Source organism: Dendrobates tinctorius, unplaced genomic scaffold (genome assembly GCF_039654945.1).
Source record: "Dendrobates tinctorius isolate UK_male_01 unplaced genomic scaffold, ASM3965494v1 ptg000098l, whole genome shotgun sequence".
Classification (NCBI taxonomy): domain Eukaryota; kingdom Metazoa; phylum Chordata; class Amphibia; order Anura; family Dendrobatidae; genus Dendrobates; species Dendrobates tinctorius.
This window is the reverse complement of record NW_027361766.1, coordinates 28,559,979-28,584,437: the sequence shown is the minus strand read 5'-3', so window position 1 is coordinate 28,584,437 and position 24,459 is coordinate 28,559,979. Positions and strand designations below refer to the sequence as shown.

Genomic DNA, 24,459 nt, shown 5'->3' with positions numbered 1-24,459 from the left:
TAAGGGACAAAGAGAAAGCCAAGCGCTGTACTCGACTGTGTATATCAATCCTACAGACACGTATTGGAATACTTGCCGAGCATGCACACTACCGCTCCAGTCAAAGGAGGAGACACGACTCCTCTGCTCATGATCGGCGGGAAATACAGAAAACTTATATCTAACCTGTATGGGCGTGTTCCTAGTGCGTCTCAAGACAGGATTTGTGATTTTAATTTTATTTAACCTGCTTAATATATAAAAAAATAAAAAATAAAATTGTTATAGGAAAAGAAGTTGAAACCATTTCAGCTACACACTGTTTATTAAGGGAACTACATTGCAATGAATAGATGAAAAAAGACCTCGATCTGTAAACTCTTTCACAAGGGAAAACATTTTTTCTTTTTAAAACCAAATACCGTAATAGCAAAATCAGATTTCTGTTCCGTTTAGTGTCACATGACAGGGCAAAAAGCCATCATATACTTGCTACAAGCTGAGAAGAGGCATTTTCCATATTTTGATGCATTCAATACATCAGCTTAAAAAAGTCAACCATACTCTCATTAATTAAAGGAATTACCCCCACAAACGCTCATAAATTGTGCGTATCCAGCTATAAAAAATACATTTCCTCTCCTTTATCTCCTGCTCCCACAATGCAATATGGAAGAGCAATTACAGAGGAATAGAAAAAGGCCCAGGGTACTTACAGATTGGTCAAATTTTTTTATATTTTTTTTTTTTTAGCTTTGATCAACTTTTTAGAGCAAACCTTGGTTTTGCTTGGATTAAAAAAAAAACAAAAAAAAACACAAAACAAAAACCTGCACTGTGAACAAGCCCTACTACAGTTTTTAATTTTTTTCAAGATGAATTTATTGAATGGTTTGCAACCACATTAACAGTGAAGCTCCATGTGCCCAAAGCATGTGTGTGCCTGTACCCACCTGTCGGACTGGCACAGCTCCTCCACGCTCACAGCTGCCAGCCATCAAGTGATGCTCTCCACCGGATGTTGCTGCCACCAGACTGGCAGGGGTGTTAACTGCAAGAGTTGGAAAGTGTAGCCCATTCAGGAGGATTTTTTTTATTTTTTTTTGGAACTTCACTATTAATGTGGTGGACCACCCGTTTAACCGATATGACAGATGATAGTAAAGCATTATCTTATGGAAACTAACTGTATAGTGCGGATGTTTATTGCAGTGATAGGAGTAGCTTACTGTCCCCTACATACATGTATACAAGAATAGTTGTCAGCAATAACAGGATACAGTGTTCTACAGCATGCAGGTACACACAGTGGAGGCAACAACGTTGAGGACGATATTTGTATCATTTCAATCATTCCATTATTCAAAGAAAATCCCTAAAAACAAAAAAAAAAAAAAAAAAAGACACCATATATTCTATCCCTAAACCGTCGACATAATTCCATAGAAACTGGACACTTCTAATAAGGGCACTCTCTGAAACAGGCTTTGGATCATACAGTAAAACATAATGGATAAAGTATTGAGTACTACCCTTAAAGAGGGCGGTTCTGACCACTTAAGAGTAATGAACCACAAAAGAGAACCAACAGAGTAACCATGAACCACCAATAAGGTTAAAAAAGTTAATTGAAAAAATTATATTAAAAACATTACTATAATTCTAAAAACACACCCATGGATCTACAATGAAGGAAGAGCATCAAAAATCCAATATAAAATGCAACCACCATCAGAAAAATCACCTCTTGAAGCAATGTATAAGTAGAAAACTTATTATAAAAGCCAAATGGCCATGAACACTAGGTGAAAAAGTATAGCTATTAAAAAGAGTGTTGTTTCCCAGAATGATGGCGGATAAGATGGGAATAGAGGAAACTTCTCCTTGAGAAAGCTTAACCATGAAACGCGCGTCGGGGCAGCATGGTGGGCTCATCCTATCCTCCCTCATTATGGGTAATAATAACAAGTTTTTTTCTATAGCACCGACATATTCGGCAGCACTTTACATTTTAGAGGGGACTTGAAAAAAGACATTACAGCATAAAAAACTCACAGATCAAAACAGATGCCAAGAGGAATGAGGGCCCTGCTCGCAAGCTTACAATCTATAAGTAAGCAACATTCTTTAACAACTATACTTTTTTCACCTAGTGTTCATGGCCACTTGGCTGTTATAATGTTATGTTTTCTGCTTATATATTATTTCAAGATGTGATTTTCTGTGGAGTGTTGAATTTTATATTGAATTTTGATGCTCTCCCTCCTAGAACCATGTGTATATAATGGTAATAACCATTTAATATATTTCTTTCAATAAACTATTTTTTAACCTTACTGGTGGTTCATGGTTACTCCGTTGGTTCTCTTTTGTGGATCATTATGTTTAGATTACTCCACCTCTTGACTATATTTAGTCCCAGAGATTTATTTAGGGGGTACTTTGTACTCTTGTCCCTAACCCAGACATATATAATGTGCTCTATGAATATTGCAGAGTCATGTAATCCTGGGGTTACAGATCAGCTTTAGCAGCATTCGGCATATGCACAGTACAGTGAGGTGTACCCACTTCGACTTTTCCTGGGCGTGGAACAGATGCTGCTGGAACGGACTTGTAATCCCAGGAAATGGACGACTTTGAAGGAGATCAGAAGTGTCATCTTGACTCTACAGGTATCTAGCATTGTGCTACAACTGTTTAACATTATTACTATGCTGTACAAGAGTACGGCTGTGATTGAGGATATTTATTTGATATCAGATTCCCTTTAAAGTGGCTTTATTACAGTAATTATAATAGGAATATTCAGTAATGATGGTTAGACACGTTGACCTATTGTCCAAAACGCTGCCTTTTCAACTGAGTGCAGTTGGGCGGAATTGGTATAAAATTGTGAGGAAACAAGTGTAACCCAACAATAAATGTAACAAAAACAGCAATAGACCATCTCACAGTATCTAAAAGGGGAAACACTTGGAGAAATCAAGGAGAGAAAAATAAGGAGAAATACAGTCTTAGGACCAGCGACATTACTTTTAGTAGAAATACCTAATAAATTACCAAATACACTCAATTCTCTTACACAAGTACTCGAGATTTCCCAACACCATACAGCATATTCATTCACACATATTCCTTTTAACCATCTTAAATACATTTATGACATTAGATCACATGCCACTGGTCCATGTGAAATAGGAACATGGAAACTAGAAAGACGTCACCGTTACTGTAGGAACCTGCGTTATAGAGGTTAAAGCAACTTCGCTAAAATGTGCGCATTTGTATTCAACATATATAGCAATTAAAGTTACAAACAATTGACTTTATGAGGTTGTACATTTGTGTGGTAATGCTGTATTCTAATAATGTGTTTCCATATTCTAAAGCGTATATATACATACTAAAAAGAAAAAAAAAAAAAAAAAGAATGGCACTCCATATATCATCAAGGCCACAAATTAACACTCAAAAATGGGCAAAGGATAACGGATGGAGAATATCCAGAAATCAAAACTGCAGGAATCCGCTGCACAATTACGGCATAATGGGTAAAAAAAAAAAAAAATCTAGCTTGTGTAGAAATATATTTCCAATATAAGGGGTCTATAATAAATTAAGAAACAAAAAAATGGCTTAAAATCTGCAATTTTTGGAATGAGAAGCCAAAGGAAAATACAAATACACTTATGTGCCCAAATTAACTCGACCATGTAATAGAAAAAAGAAAAGATTTCAGTAGGCAGGGACAATGAACACTGACAATGGCTGCAATGATGTTTATAGAGGAGGGAAAAAAAATAGTAATTATTACTATAGCACGCTGTTAGAGAAAGTGCTGTCTGGTAGTGTATCTGTAAGTGGATTACATTTTGGAAAATATCTTTCATGTTAATATTATTCTACATTTGCAAGTCAAGACAAAATAAAACCATGGGACAGAATATGTCAACAAAAAAACCCAAACGAAATTGTACTCACCTACCGGACCATCATGCCCCGTGATTGGCTGCAACCGTCAGATGATTTTGAGCCGGCCATCGTAAAATACATCTGATGACGCATTGTTGAAGGCCCCTCATCAATGCTGCAAATCACAGGCAGCATGGAAAGGTGACATCAACACTTCCCGTCTCCGCGCAGGTCATAGAGCTGGATCAAAGGGGGTACTGGTAGGCAAGTATGACAGAGTTTTTTTTTTTTTAATATCTTCATCCCCTGGGTCTTTTACAATGGTTGATGAGCAATCGTGCCCAGTGTGAACACGTTTGTCAAGTTGACAATTCACGATTATCTGTTGATTAGTGCATTGTTTATGTGGACCTTGAAATCATGATTGGTTAGTGGTACATACACCCGTGCACCTAGGTGTAATGTGATGCCGACAATAATACAAAGTTTTGTAGCTGACTGTTCATATTAACCTTCACAAATATTGCAACATGTAGATGTTAAATAAATGGGCGCTGATAGACTTCCCGTATCACTGATCAGCCCTTGCTGTGGGCATTTGAGCAACCCTTGTCATAAGACAGTTTGAAAAGCTGTCAGATGTAAATCCATCCAGGCAGTAGTAAGAAATAAATTTCTATGAGACTTCCATAACTATTATGCTTCTTATAGACATTACTGCCAAACTATTACCACCGTCCACCTGTATTAAACGAGTTGTCCGGTCTTCTGCTATAAGTCTGGAGACACTCTATTTGACTACAGACTTCTGAATCCTTACAGTGCACACTTGTCAGTATTCTCTAGTGAGAACGGATGGTGACTTGACCGCAAGTATGTGATTTGCATATTTCCGGCCACAATCCAACTAGACGTGGTCAGCCTTGCTCAATTCACTTGTATTGAGTAAGGCCGAGCGCGCCTACTCGCAATGTGGTCGTAAGTGTGTAAATCACAGCTGTCATGTGATCGACTGCTCTCAGCAGAACTTCCGGACAATTCTGATAGCAAATGTTGCAGTGCAGTGCACACACTAGTAGGATTGAGAAGCCTATGGCTACCTAAGAGACTGCTGACTTTTAGCAGAATGCCGGACAACTCCAATAAGTGGAATAGTGACCGTTATAAGCCACTAACCTATCAGATATGTTGGCACTAACAATTGCGTTTCTATTAGTTACAGACACTATATCAGTATTTAAAACGTAATAAGACAAATGCGACTACACAAACCATAGGTTTTCTGTCTAGAAAAAACAATAAAAACAACATTTTACACAATGCCATTCACCAGCTGGCCCCTGCTGATGTGTTCTAATTCCAGGTCCGAGAATGTCCGTCACAAGTCGTTCTTCAGTCTTCATACACTGCCAGGAGATGACCACAGAGCGACAAGGACAGAACACAAGTAAAACCATTTTCCGCTTCTAAGAGGAAAGAGACATGTAGTAGCAAACGCTCTTCGACGGGAAGAAACATGGAGCGGTAACAGACCATGGATATGACTAAATGAATGAAGCAGACGAATATTTTACAGACACTTCAGCCACTTAGACACCTGCAGAGAAAGAATGAAAGGCATCACAACCATTGGCATCAGTCGGTCCCCTGAAATATAAAAAAAAAGAAAAGATAATTACTACAATAGGGGGCGTTGGCATGTATTCTTCTCTGGGGCTGGGTACTTTTTCCTCTGCATGATGTTGACAAATGGTAAGTAGGAGTCGTCATGCAGGGGAGAAAAAGCACACGCCCTCAGAGAAGGTGAAAACCTGCTGGCTCTGTGGGAGACATGTAATGACACACTGCCCTGCTCTCCTCACTGATCTCACTGCCAACACCTACTGTTATTAAAAATCAGGAGGACAGCAAGAGAGAGCTGTGTGACATTACAAACACATCTCTTACACCGCCCCCACAGCCCTGTCAGCTCTACTCTACCCTGCCCTAAAATGAGAGCAGCAAGGTGTTTGTAATGACACAGAGCTCTGCTTTACTCTTTTCCCCCATTCGTAATCACAGTAGATGCCGGCAGCGAGAAGAGCAGGGCTGTGTCATTAGAGACCTATCTCTGGGGGCATAACGCCTCTTGCTTGTAAAATTCATCATCATGATCCCTCACCCTAGTAAAAATTAGAACTTAAACTTCACAAGCTTATATATTTGCAAAAAGAGAGGAGAAATTAAAAAATAAAATTATCTCTCGAGCCACCATTCCATGACGTGGCCAGTTTAACATGCAAACCGTGGTGAAAGGTTCTCTTTTGAAGGTGTTTTCCCAGGTCTGAATTCTGATGGCCTATCCGAAAGGTAGGCCATCAATATTAGATCGTGAGGAAATCGCTGTAGACACCCTCGCCAATAAGCTGCTTGAAGAAACTTCAGAGTTCTCAAAATCTATCCGTTTATACATATTTTTTTCTTTTCTTTAGAAAAGTTTCCTTACATTTTTTACATTCTAATGAAATCTCTAAATAAAGCAATTATGATCTAATCATTAGATAATACTCACATATAAGGGGTTTCCAGGGAACGCTGTAAGTTACAGGAAAAAAGTAAGGTAAAATACACATTATTCAAGATTATAGAGAACAAAGCTTGCCTAACTTACTGTAAGGATGAACATTTTGCTATTTCAGATGATTTTTTGATTAGATTCTCACTTCTGCACTGAACAGATTTAGATCTATCGTACATCACTACATGTACAGTGGTTAGCAAAAGTATTCTCCCCCTTGGCTTTTTACCTATTTTGTTACATTACAACCTGTGTTTAAATATTTTTGTAATCCGATTTGTGTGAGATGCATCAGCACTAAATAGTCTAAGTTGGCGAAGTGACGTGAGAAAACTATAGGCATAAATTAAATGCATGTGAGAAAAAAGTAAAAATTGGCATGTGCATATCTATTCACCCCTCTAAACATTTCTGGTAGAAGCAACTACCTTCGAAAGTCACACGTAGAGTGAAAAGAAGTCCACCTGTGTGCAATCTAAGTGTCACATAGTCTGTCACTATACACACAGATTTCTAAAAGGCTACAGTGACAGCAACACCATTTACCAAGAGGCACCACTAACAAAACACCATGAAGACCAAAGAGATCTCCAAACAAGACACGGACAAAGTTTTTGAGAAGTACAAGTCAGGGTTGGGTTATAAAAAAGAAATTCCAATCTCTGATGATCCCCTGGAGCACCATCAAATCCATTATCATCAGATAGAAAGAACATGGTACCACAACACACCTACCAAGAGAAGATCACCCACCAAAATTCTCAGCCGGTGCAAGGAGGGTATTAATCAGAGAGGCACCACAGAGACCAAATGTAACCCTGAAGGAGCTGCACAATTCCCAGGCAGGGACTGGAGTATCTGTCCACACAACCAAAATTAGCCATACACTCCATAGCGGTGGCCTTTAAGGAAGAGTGGGCAGAATAAAAAACTTTTCTTACACACAAAAATTGTAAAGTTCATTTTGAGTTTGCCAAAAGAAATGTGGGAGACTCCCCAAAAGTAAGGAGGAAGGTGCTGTAGTCAGATGAGACTAAAATTTATCTTTTTGGCCACCAAGATAAATGATGATATGTCTGGCGCTAAATCAATACAGCTCATCACCCCAAGAACACCATCCCCATAGTGAAACATGGGGGTGGGAGCATCATGCTCTGGGGATGTTTTTCGGCAGCAGGGAAAGGAAAAATAGTTCAAGTTGAGAGGAAGGTGGATAATACGAAATGCAGGAATATTCTTGAGCAAAACATGTTTTGGTCTGTCAGTGATTTGAGACTGGGATGGAGGTTTACCTTCCAACAAGACAATTACCCAAAGCATACTGCTAAAGCAACACTCGAGTTGTTTAAGTGGAAATGTGTAAATGTTTCGGGGTGGCCTAGTCAAAGCCCAGACCTTAATGCAATTTATAATTTGTAGTCAAACTTGAAGATTGATGTTCACCAGAGGAAACAATCTCACTTGAAGGAGCCGCAGCAGTTTTTACTTGAGGAATAGGCAAAAATCCCAGTGGCAAGATGTGGAAACCTCAAATGACTTATCCAAAGCGACTTGCAGCTGGAATTGCGTTTAAAGGAGGCTCTACAAAATATTGACTTTAATGATTTTGCACACTGAAGTTTTCAATTATTTTGTCTTGTTTGCTTCGCATTAAAAAGAAAACCAAACGTTCACAATTGTAGGCATGTTCTTTAAATGAAATGATTCAAACCCTCCAAAAAAAAAAAAAAAAAAAAAAAAAAACACCTGAAATTCCAGGTTTTCAGGTAGCAAAACACAAAAAATGCCAAAAGGGAGTAGGTACTTTCACAAGCCGCTGCACCTTATGCAATACGAAATGAAAAAAAAAAAATGAGGATGATGGCTGTTAGTTGGGTTTAGCACATAGGATTATTGTTTTGTCCTTTGTCAGGCCAAAGCAATACATGCATAAATAATATTGGCATCTGATTAACTGACTTACACAGAAATGCCACTGTGGATGAGAATTATTCTCCAGCCTAGAGAACTTTTGGTTGAGGTAAAACAATGATTTTCTGTGACCTCTGAGCTTAAAGGGAATCTGTCAGCAAGATCACCCCCTCAAAGAGCATGCATGGATGGGCAAGCAAGTCTTTAAAATTTAAATGCATCAACTCTTAAATCTTCTCTTACTGCATTCCTAAATAATTAGAATTTTAATATATATGTAAATTAGGGTGTTAAGTGCTTAGGGTGTGACAGAGCACTTCATGAGCATCTGCCCCCTGAAGTTGTTTCCCAGCCCAGCACCAGCCTCTTTAACTTGAATGATAGCTCACTGTCTGTGTGATGTCAGGTACCAGGCAATAAAGTCAGACAGTGAGCTATCAAACAAGGTAAAGAGGCTGGGGCAGGGGAAAGGAAACAATTTTGGGAGGTAACGACTCAGGAAGTTTTGGAATTTCATTTTGGTGCTTTATCCTTAAGGCTCTAGGTATCCCCACAAACTTATTCAAAAGTATTTCCTCAAAAATACATAATGGCAAAGACAGTAGAAATCAGTTCCTAATTTTAACCAAAAATTGATTGTGATCTTTTACAGCCCTCAGCTAAAATTATTGGTATGTGAAAATTGTCTGAAGTATTGAAGCAATTATGATAATCATTTGAGAGGCGACACAAAATATACTGACCTGTTTCAGTGGGCGATCAGACCCATCCGGAGCCATTCTGAATCTATCCGCCCCTACTGGATCAATCGGGCGGCTCCCAACGCTGTAGTTTCGTGGTCGTCTGACTGTGTCTGAACTGGACAGAGGAGTAAAACTGTTTCGCCTCATTCGCATAGGTGTATGATTCACATCAAAGGTGCCCTGAAATAATTTGGAAAAATATACAATACTCATTATAATAAAGAATATTGTAAAAGTATTGGCTTGCTTGTAAATCACATATGACCAAGTGATGAAAAGAACCTCTTCCTTTTTTCCAATGTATATCGAATACCCTATGAGCCGAAAATTAATAACCTAAGTGGTAATGTCATTGGTAATGTAACAAAGTAATGATAGGCACAAAGGTTAGTTTCATTAGTTTAATGTGTCAAGTGTATTCTTTAGAGATTTGTAATTTTTTCTTTTTCTTGCCAAAATTGGGATTGATTTAAAAGGAATCTAATCTGTCAGTAGGATCAACCATCCTAAGCAGTGTATATGGGCATGTAGGTCATAGAAAGCTGCAAAAAATGATACCATGATATCTATGATCAGATGTCATATTTGTGAGAAAGTCAAGTTTTTCATATATGTAAATGAGCTGTTGAGATCTATGGGTCTGGCACAGAACTGCATGAGAACCTGCTCCCAGGGTTTATTTTAAATTAAAGGGACATTACCAGTATGAGACATGTAGATAAGAAGAGCAGAGAGCGGTCATTATATGTCTCACACTGGTAACTCCCCCTTTTCTTTTAAAAATAAGCTCAGGAGGCAGATTCTCAGGGAGATCCATGTCCGGCCCATAGATCATAACAGCTAATTTGCATATCGAGGTATCATTTTATTCAACTTTCTATCACTTATATGCCCAAATAGACTGCTTAAAAGAGATCATCTTACTGACAGATGCTCTTTAAGGAAAAACTAGAACAGATTAGAACCTTGTCTTTTGTGTCTCTTTCTTACTAGTTTACACATTTAAGACATGGTCGAATCATAATCTAATAACCACGACAGCATATAAAACTTACCTCTGGTTTGTCTCGGTGCGTGTCCACTGCATCCACGTTTAGCTTCATCATTTCAACTTTACAGCCTTGAAAGAAAAACACACAATCGATCTGAAGCAGAGATACGACTACAGGCAGGAGTTTGGACTAATACACGGTTTTTATTTAAAAAGGTAGCACGCAACATTTTGCTTAAAATGTGCCATTTTATTCTCCCCTCAAAAAGGACAAAAACAGTGGTAGGTGCTTAGCGAAAGGGGTCAAGTAGGGCGAAACAGTTTGCCTCACTAGCCCTGGAGCAGTCTACACTGGAAGGATACTTTGTGAATGAAAATGCTTTATACTGTAAAGGAAACATTCATAAGACTTTGTACCCGCTATCCATTGTACATAACCTTTACCAATATACCGTCGAGTAAAGAGGTTTCTTTTTTAGAATAGAAGTCTCCTTTATTGAACAGTGGAACCTATGGTCCTGGCCAGCCAACACAACCGGCTACCAGCAGTCTACACGGGCGTAAGGCCCTCATAGCACGAGTACAAACACCCAGCCAGGAAGCATTCTTTCATATAGAGTGCCGGGGCGTAAAAGGAAACGAGTGTTGTACCCACGGCTATCGCCCCAAGGTAGACTACCTCTTAATCAATCTGGATCATATTACCACAGTGAACTTTAGGTCAACTCTGGTGTGTTAGTAAATTCTCCCTCTGCGAATTACAAGGATCTGATAAAGAAGCCCCATGACAAGTATATGCCTAAGGATTGGCAGGGCAAAGCCATACTGGGCGGGAAGAAAAACAAGGAAGGAAATCCCATAGTGTGCAAGACTTACACATTTTTGGCTTACATAATGAAGTATGGTGCACAGAAAAACACAACATGCTTCCCAGATCTAATGACCACTTACCATAAGCCACTGGGGTCAGCTTTAGTACTGTGTGCAGTGGACAACGAAGGTACGGTAGGTCATCTGGAATAATAAAGGAAGGGCAAGCTAATTTTATGGTTGTTGCAAAAATTGTTTCTTTGAGGACACCAACAACTGGTCTCCTCCTGGTGAAGAATCTAGACTCAAAAATTGTTTATGTGCTCCATAAAAGTACTGTATGTGTGTGGTGCAGAAAAAAAAAAAAAGTATATACTGTATATAACTACCACGGTTTAATGTGGATAAATAGCTATCATCCAGGACCATCCCAGCACAATGCTATAGCTGGATGCTTGCATATTAAAGGGGGTTCCAAGATTAGAACAAACATGGGTTCTTCTTTGTTCTTAAAACCCCGCCATGCTCATCCATTTACAGGCTATGTCAGGCAGTGTATTTCAGCTCTACTGAATTAATGGAGCTCACTGCAATACCCTACACAAATTGTGGACAAGTGTGGTGTTTTTTTCTTATATATATTTTTTTTTTACTAAGAAAGAATCCAGGGCTAAGCAGTTTTGGACAGCCCCACCTTTCCAACAGCTTGTTCACGACTGTAGAGCGAAGTACACAAGCATACAAAAATGATAGAAATGCTCTTTAAATAAGTACTAATGAAATAGTCATGTGGGTCACTCCTCTGCAATTTTGCTGTTAGTCTAAAAAGCATTTAAGGCCAGTGCTGTATACAATCAGTAACGCACTTTGTGACTCCTGTTGGATATATCTGGGCTGTGTGTCACTCGTAGACTATTAACCCTTACGATAAAAGGTCACGGACTATACATTTACAATACCATGATGGATCCAGATTAATAACTCGTTACCAGCATTTTTATCCAGGAAATAAGCCAAAAGGCACCTCATGACAGCCTGGTGGCAAATAACCAGAATGTTTCCTTGACGTTCCAGTTCCATGATGACAGGTTCCAGGCGCTGTACAAGATCTTGATAGGACTAGAGAAAACATTACAATGTATTAGTAGGCTACCAAACCTAGGGAAATATTAAGGCAATTACACTACTCACAAAAGATAAGGATATTTGGCTTTCTGGCAAAGCTTATGGAAAACGTAAGAAGTTCGCGCTACAGTGAGGTTTTATCATTAAAGTAGGGCATTTAAGCAAAAGCATGCAATGGTGATTGCCTCATCTCATACAATTTATTGAAACAAAAGCCAACAACAGTGGTGGGTATAATACCCCAACAAAGATGTCAATGTCTCAACTTTCCATGTGGCCTTGAGCATAAATTAAAGCTTGACAACAACATCTCAAGCTGTGCACAAGTGGAGTTATTGTCTGCTGAGGCATGGCGTCCTACTCTTTTTGTAGGGCAGCGCTCAGTTCAAGCAGGTTTTGGGGTACAGAGTTACGAGCCTCTACAGGGCGAAACAGTTGATCCCATGGGTTTTCTATGGGATTCACGTCTGGAGAAAGTGCAGGCCGCTACATTTGAGGTATCCCAGTCTCCAGCAGCCATTCCCTAAAGATGTGACCATGATGAGCTGGAGCATTGTCATCCATGAAGATCAATTTAGGCCTATGATGTTCGTGCAAAGGCACAATGACTGGATTAATTATGTTATTCAAGTAGTAGGAGCTTGTCACTGTACCATTCACTAAGTGTATGAATAGACACACCTGCCCACACTGTAACACCACCACGAAAGGCTTGTCTGGTGACAACAGTGGCTGATGCATAGTTCACTCCTTGATTGTCTCCCAACATTGTTGGTGGCCATCATTTCCGCTCAGCGTGAATAGACTTTCATCAGTGAACAGTACTGAGGCCCACAGGTCACTCTCGTCCAGCGTAGATGCTTCCTCGCCCATGCAAAACGATAAAGCCTGCAGCTGGTGGTATGGTTTGTTACGGATGCAGGTCATCGAGCACGCAGATCACGCTGATGTAAATGTTTTCCAATGGTCTGACGTGACAATTGGGTGCCTCTCTCTTCCCTGAAATGTGTCTGTAGTTATGTGGCATTCATCATCCGGTATCTCTGTTCCAACCTGCTGAAGACACTCTAAGCTCAGTGGCCACTTCCATCTGAGAACATCCTGCTTGAAGCCTCATAATGTCGAGGTACTGTTGATCAGTTGTTAGGTGTTTTGGTCTCATGTCAAAATGTAAACAGCATGATGTGGAGGACTGGTTAAATTCCAATTCTAATTGAACCCTGAAATTTATTGGCAGATTCATGGATCAAACACCTGTTGTGAACTTTGTCAATAAGCTCCTGGGCAGAGAACAGCAAGTTGTGCAAAAAAGTACTGAAACATTGAGCAGATGGACATGTATATTCAAAAGTTTACAGACGGCCACATTAACCCCTTCACACCCCAAGCCTGTTTTCACCATCATGACAGAGCCAAATTTTACAATTTTGACCAGTCACTTTATGTGGTAATAACTCTGGAACATTTCAACGGATCCCACTGATTCTGAAATTGTTTTATCATGACATATATTTGTACTTCATGATAGCGGTGACAAAAAATTCCAATATGACTTGCGTTTATTTCTAAAAAAAAAATCTAAATTTTGGTGACTGAATCTGTCACCCTTTTTTTTCGACTATGAGCTGCCGCCACTGACATCAGGGGCTTATCTACAGCATTCTGTAATGCTGTAGATAAGACCCCGATGTAATCTGAAAGATAAGAAAAAAAAGAGTAAAGGCCCGGTTACACATAACGATGTCCCAGCGATCCCACCAACGATCCGACATGATGGGATCGCTGGGACATCGTTAGGCTGATTGCTGGTGAGCTGTCACAAGACAGCCCCTCCAGCGATCAGGACCAGCGACGCTGGACACTGGTTTCTAATGTAAACATCGGGTATCCAGGAGCCGCGGCTCTTGGATACCCGCTGTTTACCTTGGAAACCAGCGTCGCTGGTCTCTCGCTACCACATGCAGCGATGCGTGCTGGCTAGCGGGAGACCAGCGATCGAAAAATGGCCCAGGCCGATCAAGCACGATCAGCGATACCCAGCAGGGGGGCCGGTCCCTGATCCCCGGCACACACAGCGATCTCGCTGGCGAGATCGCTGTGGCGTCACAAAATCAATCGCTGTGTGTGACAGGGCCTTTAGATTATACTCACTGGGGGGCAGTCTGGTCTTGGTCTGATGGGTGTTGCAGTCCGGTGCCTCCCATCTTCTAACGGTGACGTCCTCTACTTTCCTTCCTGTCGTGGCTCCGGCGCACTGCTCTGCCCTCAACAGGGCAGAGCAGTGCACCTGCGCAGAAGTCGTGATGGGAAGGAAAGAAGAGGACATCATCATATGAAGATAGGAGGCGCCGGACTGGACAGCGACACCCATCGGACCGGACGGAATGCCGGGGTGAGTATAATCTAACTCTTTTTTCTTATCTTTCAGGTTACATCGGGGGCTTATCTACAGCATTACAGAATGCTGTAGATAAGCCCCTGATGTCAGTGGCGGCAGCTCATAGTTGAAAAAAAAGGGTGACAGATTCCCTTTACTTCATAGAATCATACCACACAATAGCTAATAATAATAATAATAATAATAATAATAATAATAATAATAATAATAATAGGTGCTTCACAGCAACTGAAGCAATGTAGGGAAAAAAATGAATTTTTTTCACCAAATTTTTACTTTAGACCCCAATTTTTTTATTTTCACAAGGGTAACAGGAGAAAATGGACCCCAAAAATTGTTGTGTAATGTCTATTGAGCACTCTGATACACCACAGGGCTCGGAAGGTGCACAGTTTGACTTTTTGAACGCAAAATTGGCTTGAATCAAGAGCAGACATCATGTCGCATTTGGAGAGCCCCTGATGTGCCTAAACAGTGAAAACTTCCAACAAGTAACCCAGTTTTGGAAACTCAACTGTCCAAGGAATTTACAGTTAGGTCCATATAAATTTGGAAAGAGACAACATTTTTCTAATTTTGGTTCTAGACATTACCACAATGAATTTTAAACAAAACAATTCTGATTCAGTTGAAGTTCAGACTTTCAGCTTTCATTTGAGGGTATCCACATTAAAATTGGATGAAGGGTTTAGGAGTTTCAGCTCCTTAACATGTGCCACCCTGTTTTAACACTAGAACTACCGCATGTTTCATAATACCTATAACTACCATTAGGGGTCATTTTGACCCCCATTCAAAAGTACTGACTCTGGAGTGAAAATAACTTTTTTGTTGCCAACAAATTAAAGAACATTTATTTTAACTTAGTAGGAACAGTGTTAAGATCAAGTACAGCACGCATTTTCCTTTTACATGGTCATAGCATGCGGTATCCAACAGTTAACACAAACAGTACTTTCTTCCACTTTCCCAGTGCATTTTCCACAAACTGGTTTGTTACAGCTTGCGCAAGTTTTAGTTGTTTTGTTTTCGTTGCATCTTCCAACTCCACATTTTCGACGCTTGCGGATTTCTTGTCCTTTTGTTTGTGGTTCAGACATTGCGGATGATGGGCCACTTCTTCTGACTCATCTTCAGATAAATTCTGAAGACATTTCAAAATTTCATCACTTGTCAGACCCCTCTGCTTACTCATGCTTCAAATATACGTCGCAAAAAGAGACTTGTAAGATCGCAGAAGTAATAAAACGACACTGTACAAACATGCAGAGTTGTAGCTTCAACTGTAATGTTTGCTACTGAAGTGCAGACAGAAATCGCTACAAGAGACATGGATCAAACATGTTCAGACAAGTTTAGACAAAACAAAATGCTGAATCATCCCTGATATGCAAAGATACAATTACACTCTACAACTAGGGAGAAGCAATGTGATTTTCTGTACTCTGTAATATTAGGTGGCTTGCCTACTACTACTTTTATGTATGGGGTCAAATTGACTCCTTCAGTACTTATAGGTATTAATTGTAAAATCCGGGCCCCTGAAAAAGTTACAATTCATTTTTGTGTCCTAAAATATACACTACCATGAATAAATAAAAGTCACAAAAAGTCAGAACTCATTTGTTAAAATTTTAGAAATTATAGGAAAAAGAAATAGCAAAAGGGTCAAAATGACCCCTCCGGTAGTTCTAGTGTTTAAAGGGCCCAAAACTAATTGGAAAGATTAAATAATTGTAAATAAAATGTTCATTTCTAGTACTTTGTTGAAAACCCTTTGTTGGCAATGACTGCCTGAAGTCTTGAACTCATGGACTTCAGCAGCGATGACACAGGCTTTAAAAAAAAATCCGTGGCACCACATGGCCCAGCACAGAGCAACACAGTGACCGCCCTGTACAAGTCCGCTGGCCCTGATGACGCCGGCGTTGCTAGGATCAAAACCCATGATCGGTGCTCTTACAGCACGGATAGTAGGATGGACATCAGAGTTTCAGACAATTTAATTGGCTGAAACACTGAAAGCGCTGGGATTGGCTGTTCAAAATTGGGACAACGACTCCGTGTGCCCTGCTGTGAGAAACAGCAGGCACCTTCATGCGATCACCGTTTGCTTAGCACATAAAGTATACTGCAAATGTCAGGAAGGGGTTAAGCTCACCTGAAAAGGTTAGAGTGCATTTTAGGTTCAGAAGAAATTTCGCATGAAAGTCAAATATCCCTAACTTCTTGCGAGTAGTGCCTACGAAAGAAGTTGTCCAGGACTTCGATATTGAGGACAGATCCTTAGTACAGGTCATCAAAATATAATTGGTTGGGGTTCCATCAATTCAACGGCGTCGTACACTATGTAGTGGCTATTCCAAGGTACTGCAGCTCAGCCACATATAAAGTGAATAGGATCTGATCTGCAGTACCTGGGAATAGCCACTAAACAGGGTACAGAGCCACACCCTGCAGATGCGGCAGGAGCAAAAAGCAGCATGAAGCAGGATATTCCCGGGACGTCTGCATAGTCCTGTAATAGCAGTAAGCATCTGTGATAGGAGAGAACTCTGCTCCCAATTACTTTTATCTTATAGATCGGATTCGCTCTTTAGCAGATACAAACTAAAGGGACAATTACATAAATGAAATAAACTTTGGATGAGCTTTACATGTAAATTTCAACCATATTCACCATGAAGCGCACTCACCTCTCCTCCAGGGTAGCGGTAGAGATATTTATCCTGATCTCTCAGTGAAAACTCTTCTGGAAATTTCTCCTCAATCTCTTTATAGGTCATTTCCTCACAGACTCCCTAACAGGAGAGAGAAATGAAAACAATATTAAGATTTTACCAGGAGATCAGATCTGAATCAAGTGAGCACTTTTCGCCCATATTGGCACAACGCATGCACACGTGATAGACCAAGAAGACGTGCGATCGTATTTGCCCAAAGGGGGTCACGTGCCACGTAGCGTTATCAGGCTATGTGCACACGCTGCAGATTAAATTCTGCGGATCCACAGGTAAAATTGCAGGTAAAATGACCTGCGGTTTTACCTGCGGATTGGCCTGCGGTTTGACACCTGAACAATGGAATAGGTGGCAAACCGCAGTGAAATCCGCAGGAAGAATTGACATGCCAATTCTTTCTGTGGATTCAAAACCGCAGCTTTTCAGCAGTTGAAAAACCGCAGCATGTGCACAGCGGATTATAAATCCCATAGACTTACAGTGTACTGTACACTGTCTGCGGAACTGCTGCGGATCCGCAGAGGCCAAAACCGCTGCGAATCCGCAGCAGAATCCGCAGCGGCCAAAACCGCTGCGAATCCGCAGCAGAATCCGCAGCGTGTGCACATAGCCTCAGACAGGATTTCACCCTGTGCAGTCAACATGGAAAGAGCTGTAGGTTTCTGCTCGAAAACTCAGTTCACACTGCTGTTTTTTGTTTTTTTTAGCAGAAACTCTGCAAATCCTAATAATATACTCAAAACTTGGTTATGGTGAAGTATTCATGCACTGATGGCGTGATGTTGTGTCGCCCTGATGTAGCCGTATGAAGACCATTTTCCTTTTTCTGGACGTGACTAGTTGTAACTTTTAAATGGTACCACTTTTAGGATCACTGTGCACTCCAGGTTATATGTCAGCTTCATTCTGTTTGCCAGTATGACTACTTTTTTATGTCTTTTTTAGTTTTTGCTGCCTTTGCATAATGAAAATATAAAAAATGAACTTGTTTTAGTGTTACCATAGTCTGAGAGTCATATCTTTATTATTCCATTAACAGAGCTGTGTCAGGGCTTGTTTTTTTTCTGGGAAAAGTTATCATTTTCATTTATACTATTATGGGATAAATACGTGTTTTTTTGGGCTGCTTTTGATTCCATTTTTTTTGGGAGGCGATGAACTAATACCAGCAATCTTTAAATTTGTTATAGTAATATATTTTTACAGCTTCATTTTAGATTTTTTAGTAAACATAATAAAGCAACTGACAGGGGGAAAGGGCTTCCTTTTTCATTTTAATATATATTTTACAGATGCGACAATACAAAAAATGTTTATTTTTTTTATTTAAAATTTATTTTTAATGGGGGAGAAAAGGAGGGGATACGTATTTTATTTTTCCATTTTTTTTTTTTTTTTTTTTACTTTCTTCTTACTTTTTCTATTGCAACGTCTACACACAGACTCTTCTCTGCTCAGTCAGTGTAGTCTCATACCCCCAGGAAGAAGCTCTGTAGCAAAACGTATGTCGGGTTACTGTGTCTTGTGTGTTTAAATCCCACTAAGGTAATACTTTCAATGTCCTGTCACTGTCATAGCTGATATAACTACTTTCCAAGTTTGATGAATAACCATACCACTAGGATGGAGGCATGTATTTTTTGTTTTATTTTTAATAGTTTTCTATGCATATGCTATATTCTATAATGCACTAGCACTTGTACCTTTTATCATTTGGGCATTGTTGCTTCCCGTTTTTTTGGTTTCTCAGTCAGTGTAAAGCTTCATTCAGATGTTCGTGATGGAAAAGAGAACTTTGTGACTGGTTTCTGTAGTCTGTACAGCAAAGTTTAATTTGCAGAGCGCTAGAGCCAGTGACAAAGTCATCTTTTGGGATGCGCTTTGTAAATGCCACTGTAAAGCCTCATTCAGACGTCCATGCATCAAGGACGTCTGGATGAGGCTTTACGTTGAGTGAGCTCAGAGTAATGTGGTGGTGAAAACACATTGGCAGCTTGGTATTGTACTACTAACGCCAAGCTACGGAGCTGTTCTCACTGCTGGAATGATTTACTGACCCATCACTGCTTTCACGGCTCAGAGAAGAACTATAGAGGTAACTTCTTTGAGTAATTAGGCCAAAGATTAAATTAGTAACGTGAAGGCAGTGCCAGTCCAGGTTACCAGACCCACATACTGTATACCAGCTGACTTACTGCATCAATCTCATTGAGGATCTTCCACTGTTCATAAGCCACTCCGAGAGCCTCTGCTGTCTGAATCGTTCTCTTCAGCTGACTGGTCCAAACCTTGAGGTCCAAAATTTCCTGCTCCTCGATAAACTTCTTCAGCTCCTCGGCATACTAAATGACAAGAATATACGTCATCTAAATGTTGGCCTATTCTGGGATGTATAATGCCATGTGATGATATTGATAGCCATTCTAAATATGTATTACCGGAAATGTACGTACTTGCTTTCCGCGTACCGAGAGGCCCGAATCTCCTCCAATCCTCCCAGCTAGATTACATTCACTTTCACCGTGTCGGCACAGGTAGATGGTCCGTGGTTGGACGTGAATGTTCATGAGGTAGTAGACAATTTTACTCTGGATGTAGTCCTGTACCTTGTTTACTAAGAACCTCTGACCGACATTGATAACTTTTATAAGAGAATGTTCCCTAGAGAGAAAAAAAAAGATAAGTAGGTTATACAAAAAAAGGATGGACATTACTCACCAGGGGTCAAATATGTGTGTAAAAAAAAAAAAAATCCTTTATTGATCCATGCACATAAAGCAACCTTTCGACCATTCAGTTCTTTCTCAAGCTTGTACAAATAAACGTTGTTTTATGGAGCAATAAATGAATGATTCCAAATTTTCTACCCCTGGTGAATGCGGTCCATCAATCTTTTGTTTGGGACTATATGTGGATCAGCAGATTCTGGTCTTTCGTGTGGGCTGTGCCACTTACAAGTGAGAGTGTCCTGTGGATATATTTTCTTTTTTTACATACATATTCATTTAGTCAGAACAAAAGTAAAATATAATACAGAAGTAAAAGGTGTCTGAGAGTTTGCTACACACAACGGCAGGCCCAAAGAATATATGCAGTTTACGTGTGGACTTCTTACAGGGCCGTGGTGTGGAAATAACTACCTGAAGATATCAATTACACAACTGTCTATTTGCCACAGAACTATTGTGCCACGTGTTTGTGCAAGTCTGAAAAAGTCATATACTGGAGCGAAACCAGGCCACAGTGAATCCATCGGCTTCAATCAAGTAAATGACTCTGCGTGGTTCCCACTCAAATCCTGATTTTTGAGGAATCCGATATAAACCCTGATGTGTTGCCCAGAAAGAACGCTGTGTGAGCCTAGCCTTATCCAGCCAGAGGCGGACAGCCTGCACACATCTTATACAGCGCTCAGATGTGAAGTCATGACAATGGCGCCTTCAGAGGGGGTTTCCTCCTCCAGCACCAGCAGACTCCTTAAATGCTCTGTCACGCCCACAGCACTTAACTCATCTGCATGTGAAATAAAACGCCAATTACTTGGTAATGCAGCTACAGATAGAATATATAAAGGTGGCTTTACATGTCAAAGACCTGCATAAACCATATACTCTTAGGCCTCATTTACACGTAGGTGTTCTATCCATGTTTTTCACAAATACAGCAAATACCCATCATAATCTATGCTGCTATTCACATGTCTGTGTTTTTTCACAGACCGTCTGTCCATGCAAAACTCACAGAGACATGTCTGTTTTTCTCTGGTATCATGGATAAAAAGGCCAATACAAGTCTATGGGTCAGTGAAAAACACAGAGAGCACAGGGATACCCTCCGTGTACAGTCCGTGTGCTGAATGGCTTTATTATTACAATGTATAGGAGAAGCTTTGTCACACTGATGGTAAAAACGGACACACGGATGACACACTGATGGTAAAAACAGACACACGGATGACACACTGATGGTAAAAATGGACACACGGATGACACACTGATGGTAAAAACAGACACACGGATGACACACTGATGGTAAAAACAGACACACGGATGACACACTGATGGTAAAAATGGACACATGGATGACACACTGATGGTAAAAATGGACACATGGATGACAGACGGATGGTAAAAACAGACACACGGATGACAGACGGATGGTAAAAATGGACACACTGATGGTAAAAATGGACACACGGATGACACTGATGGTAAAAACGGACACACGGATGACACACTGATGGTAAAAACGGACACACTGATGACACACTGATGGTAAAAATGGACACGGATGACACACTGATGGTAAAAATGGACACACTGATTATACACTGATGGTAAAAACGGACACACGGATGACACTGATGACAAAAATGGACACACGGATGACACACTGATGGTAAAAATGGAAACACGGATGACACACTGATGGTAAAAACGGACACACGGATGACACTGATGATAAAAAAGGACACACGGATGACACACTGATGGTAAAAACGGACACACTGATGACACACCGATGACAAAAACAGACACACGGATGACACACTGATGGTAAAAACAGACACACGGATGACACACTGATGGTAAAAATGGAAACACGGATGACACACTGATGGTAAAAATGGAAACACGGATGACACACTGATGGTAAAAACAGACACACGGATGACACACTGATGGTAAAAATGGAAACACGGATGACACACTGATGGTAAAAATGGAAACACGGATGACACACTGATGGTAAAAACAGACACACGGATGACACTGATGGTAAAAACGGACACACGGATGACACTGATGGTAAAAACAGACACACCGATGACACACTGATGGTAAAAATGGACACATGGATGACAAACTGATGGTAAAAACGGAAACACAGATGACACACTGATGGTAAAAATGGAAACACGGATGACACACTGATGGTAAAAACAGACACACGGATGACACTGATGGTAAAAACGGACACACGGATGACACCGATGACAAAAATGGACACACGGATGACACACTGATGGTAAAAATGGACACACGGATGACAAACTGATGGTAAAAACGGAAACACAGATGACACACTGATGGTAAAAACGGACACACGGATGGCACACTGATGGTAAAAATGGAAACACAGATTGTCGACACACTGATGGTAAAAACGAACACACGGATGGCACACTGATGATAAAAACGGACACACGGATGACACTGATGATAAAAATGGACAAACGGATGACACTGATGGTAAAAACAGACACACTGATGACACACTGATGGTAAAAATGGACACACAGATGACACACTGATGGTAAAAACGGACACACAGATGACACTGATGATAAAAATGGACACACGGATGACACATTGATGGTAAAAACGGACACACGGATGACACTGATGGTAAAAATGGACACACGGATGACACTGATGGTAAAAACAGACACACTGATGACACACTGATGGTAAAAATGGACACACGGATGACACACTGATGGTAAAAATGGACAAACAGATGACACTGATGGTAAAAACAGAAACACGGATGACACACTGATGGTAAAAACAGACACACGGATGACACACTGATGGTAAAAACGGAAACACAGATGACACACTGATGGTAAAAACGAACACACGGATGGCACACTGATGGTAAAAATGGAAACACAGATTGTCGACACACTGATGGTAAAAACGAACACACGGATGGCACACTGATGGTAAAAACGAACACACGGATGACACACTGATGGTAAAAATGGAAACACAGATGACACTGATGGTAAAAATGGAAACACAGATGACACACTGATGGTAAAAATGGAAACACAGATGACACACTGATGGTAAAAACGGACACGCTAATGACACACTGATGGTAAAAACGGACACACGGATGACACTGATGACAAAAATGGACACACGGATGACACACTGATGGTAAAAATGGAAACACGGATGACACATTGATGGTAAAAATGGAAACACAGATGACACACTGATGGTAAAAACGGACACACGGATGACACACTGATGGTAAAAACGGACACACGGATGACATTGATAAAAATGGACACACGGATGACACACTGATGGTAAAAACGGACACACTGATGACACACTGATGGTAAAAACAGACACACGGATGACACACTGATGGTAAAAACAGACACACGGATGACACGGATGATAAAAACGGACACACGGATGACACACTGATGGTAAAAACACACACGGATGACACACTGATGGTAAAAACAGACACACGGATGACACTGATGATAAAAATGGACACACCGATGACACACTGATGGTAAAAATGGACACATGGATGACAGACGGACGGTAAAAATGGACACACTGATGGTAAAAATGGACACACGGATGACACTGATGGTAAAAACGGACACACGGATGACACTGATGGTAAAAACGGACACACGGATGACACACTGATGGTAAAAACGGACACAGATGACACTGATGATAAAAATGGACACACGGATGACACTGATGACAAAAATGGACACACGGATGACACACTGATGGTAAAAATGGAAACACGGATGACACACTGATGGTAAAAACGGACACACGGATGACACTGATGATAAAAATGGACACACAGATGACACACTGATGGTAAAAATGGAAACACGGATGACACACTGATGGTAAAAATGGAAACACGGATGACACACTGATGTAAAAACGGACACGGATGACAGACTGATGGTAAAAATGGAAACACGGATGACACACTGATGGTAAAAAGGGACCAACGGAGGACACACTGATGGTAAAAACGAACACACGGATGACACACTGATGGTAAAAATGGACACACGGATGACACACTGATGGTAAAAATGGACACACGGATGACACACTGATGGTAAAAATGGACACACGGATGACACATTGATGGTAAAAATGGAAACATAGATGACACACTGATGGTAAAAACGAACACACGGATGACACACTGATGGTAAAAACGAACACACGGATGATACACTGATGGTAAAAACGAACACACGGATGACACACTGATGGTAAAAACGGACACGCGGATGACACTGATGATAAAAATGGACACACCGATGACAAAAATGGACACATGGATGACACACTGATGGTAAAAATGGACACACGGATGACACACTGATGGTAAAAATGGACACACTGATTATACACTGATGGTAAAAACGGACACACGGATGACACTGATGACAAAAATGGACACACGGATGACACACTGATGGTAAAAACGGACACACG

The 24,459-nt window shown here is 40.5% G+C and overlaps 1 protein-coding gene across 3 annotated transcripts in view; it reads right to left on the bottom strand.

Annotated features, from left to right (window-relative positions):
• Nucleotides 1-285: 285 nt before the first annotated feature.
• PFKFB2 (6-phosphofructo-2-kinase/fructose-2,6-biphosphatase 2) overlaps nucleotides 286-24,459 on the bottom strand; it is a 59,628-nt gene continuing 35,454 nt past the window's right edge. For 2 of the 3 annotated variants that reach the window (XM_073587269.1, XM_073587270.1), the window contains exons 9-17: nucleotides 19,624-19,831; nucleotides 19,366-19,512; nucleotides 17,126-17,230; nucleotides 11,896-12,025; nucleotides 11,048-11,110; nucleotides 10,161-10,225; nucleotides 9,106-9,285; nucleotides 6,446-6,468; nucleotides 286-5,541 (exon numbers count right to left, since the gene is read on the bottom strand). In XM_073587269.1, the coding sequence (XP_073443370.1) occupies nucleotides 5,484-5,541; nucleotides 6,446-6,468; nucleotides 9,106-9,285; nucleotides 10,161-10,225; nucleotides 11,048-11,110; nucleotides 11,896-12,025; nucleotides 17,126-17,230; nucleotides 19,366-19,512; nucleotides 19,624-19,831 (979 nt within the window). In that variant the 3' untranslated portion in view covers nucleotides 286-5,483. The remainder of the gene's footprint in view (nucleotides 5,542-6,445; nucleotides 6,469-9,105; nucleotides 9,286-10,160; nucleotides 10,226-11,047; nucleotides 11,111-11,895; nucleotides 12,026-17,125; nucleotides 17,231-19,365; nucleotides 19,513-19,623; nucleotides 19,832-24,459) is intronic. The other variant, XM_073587271.1, reaches the window with a different exon arrangement.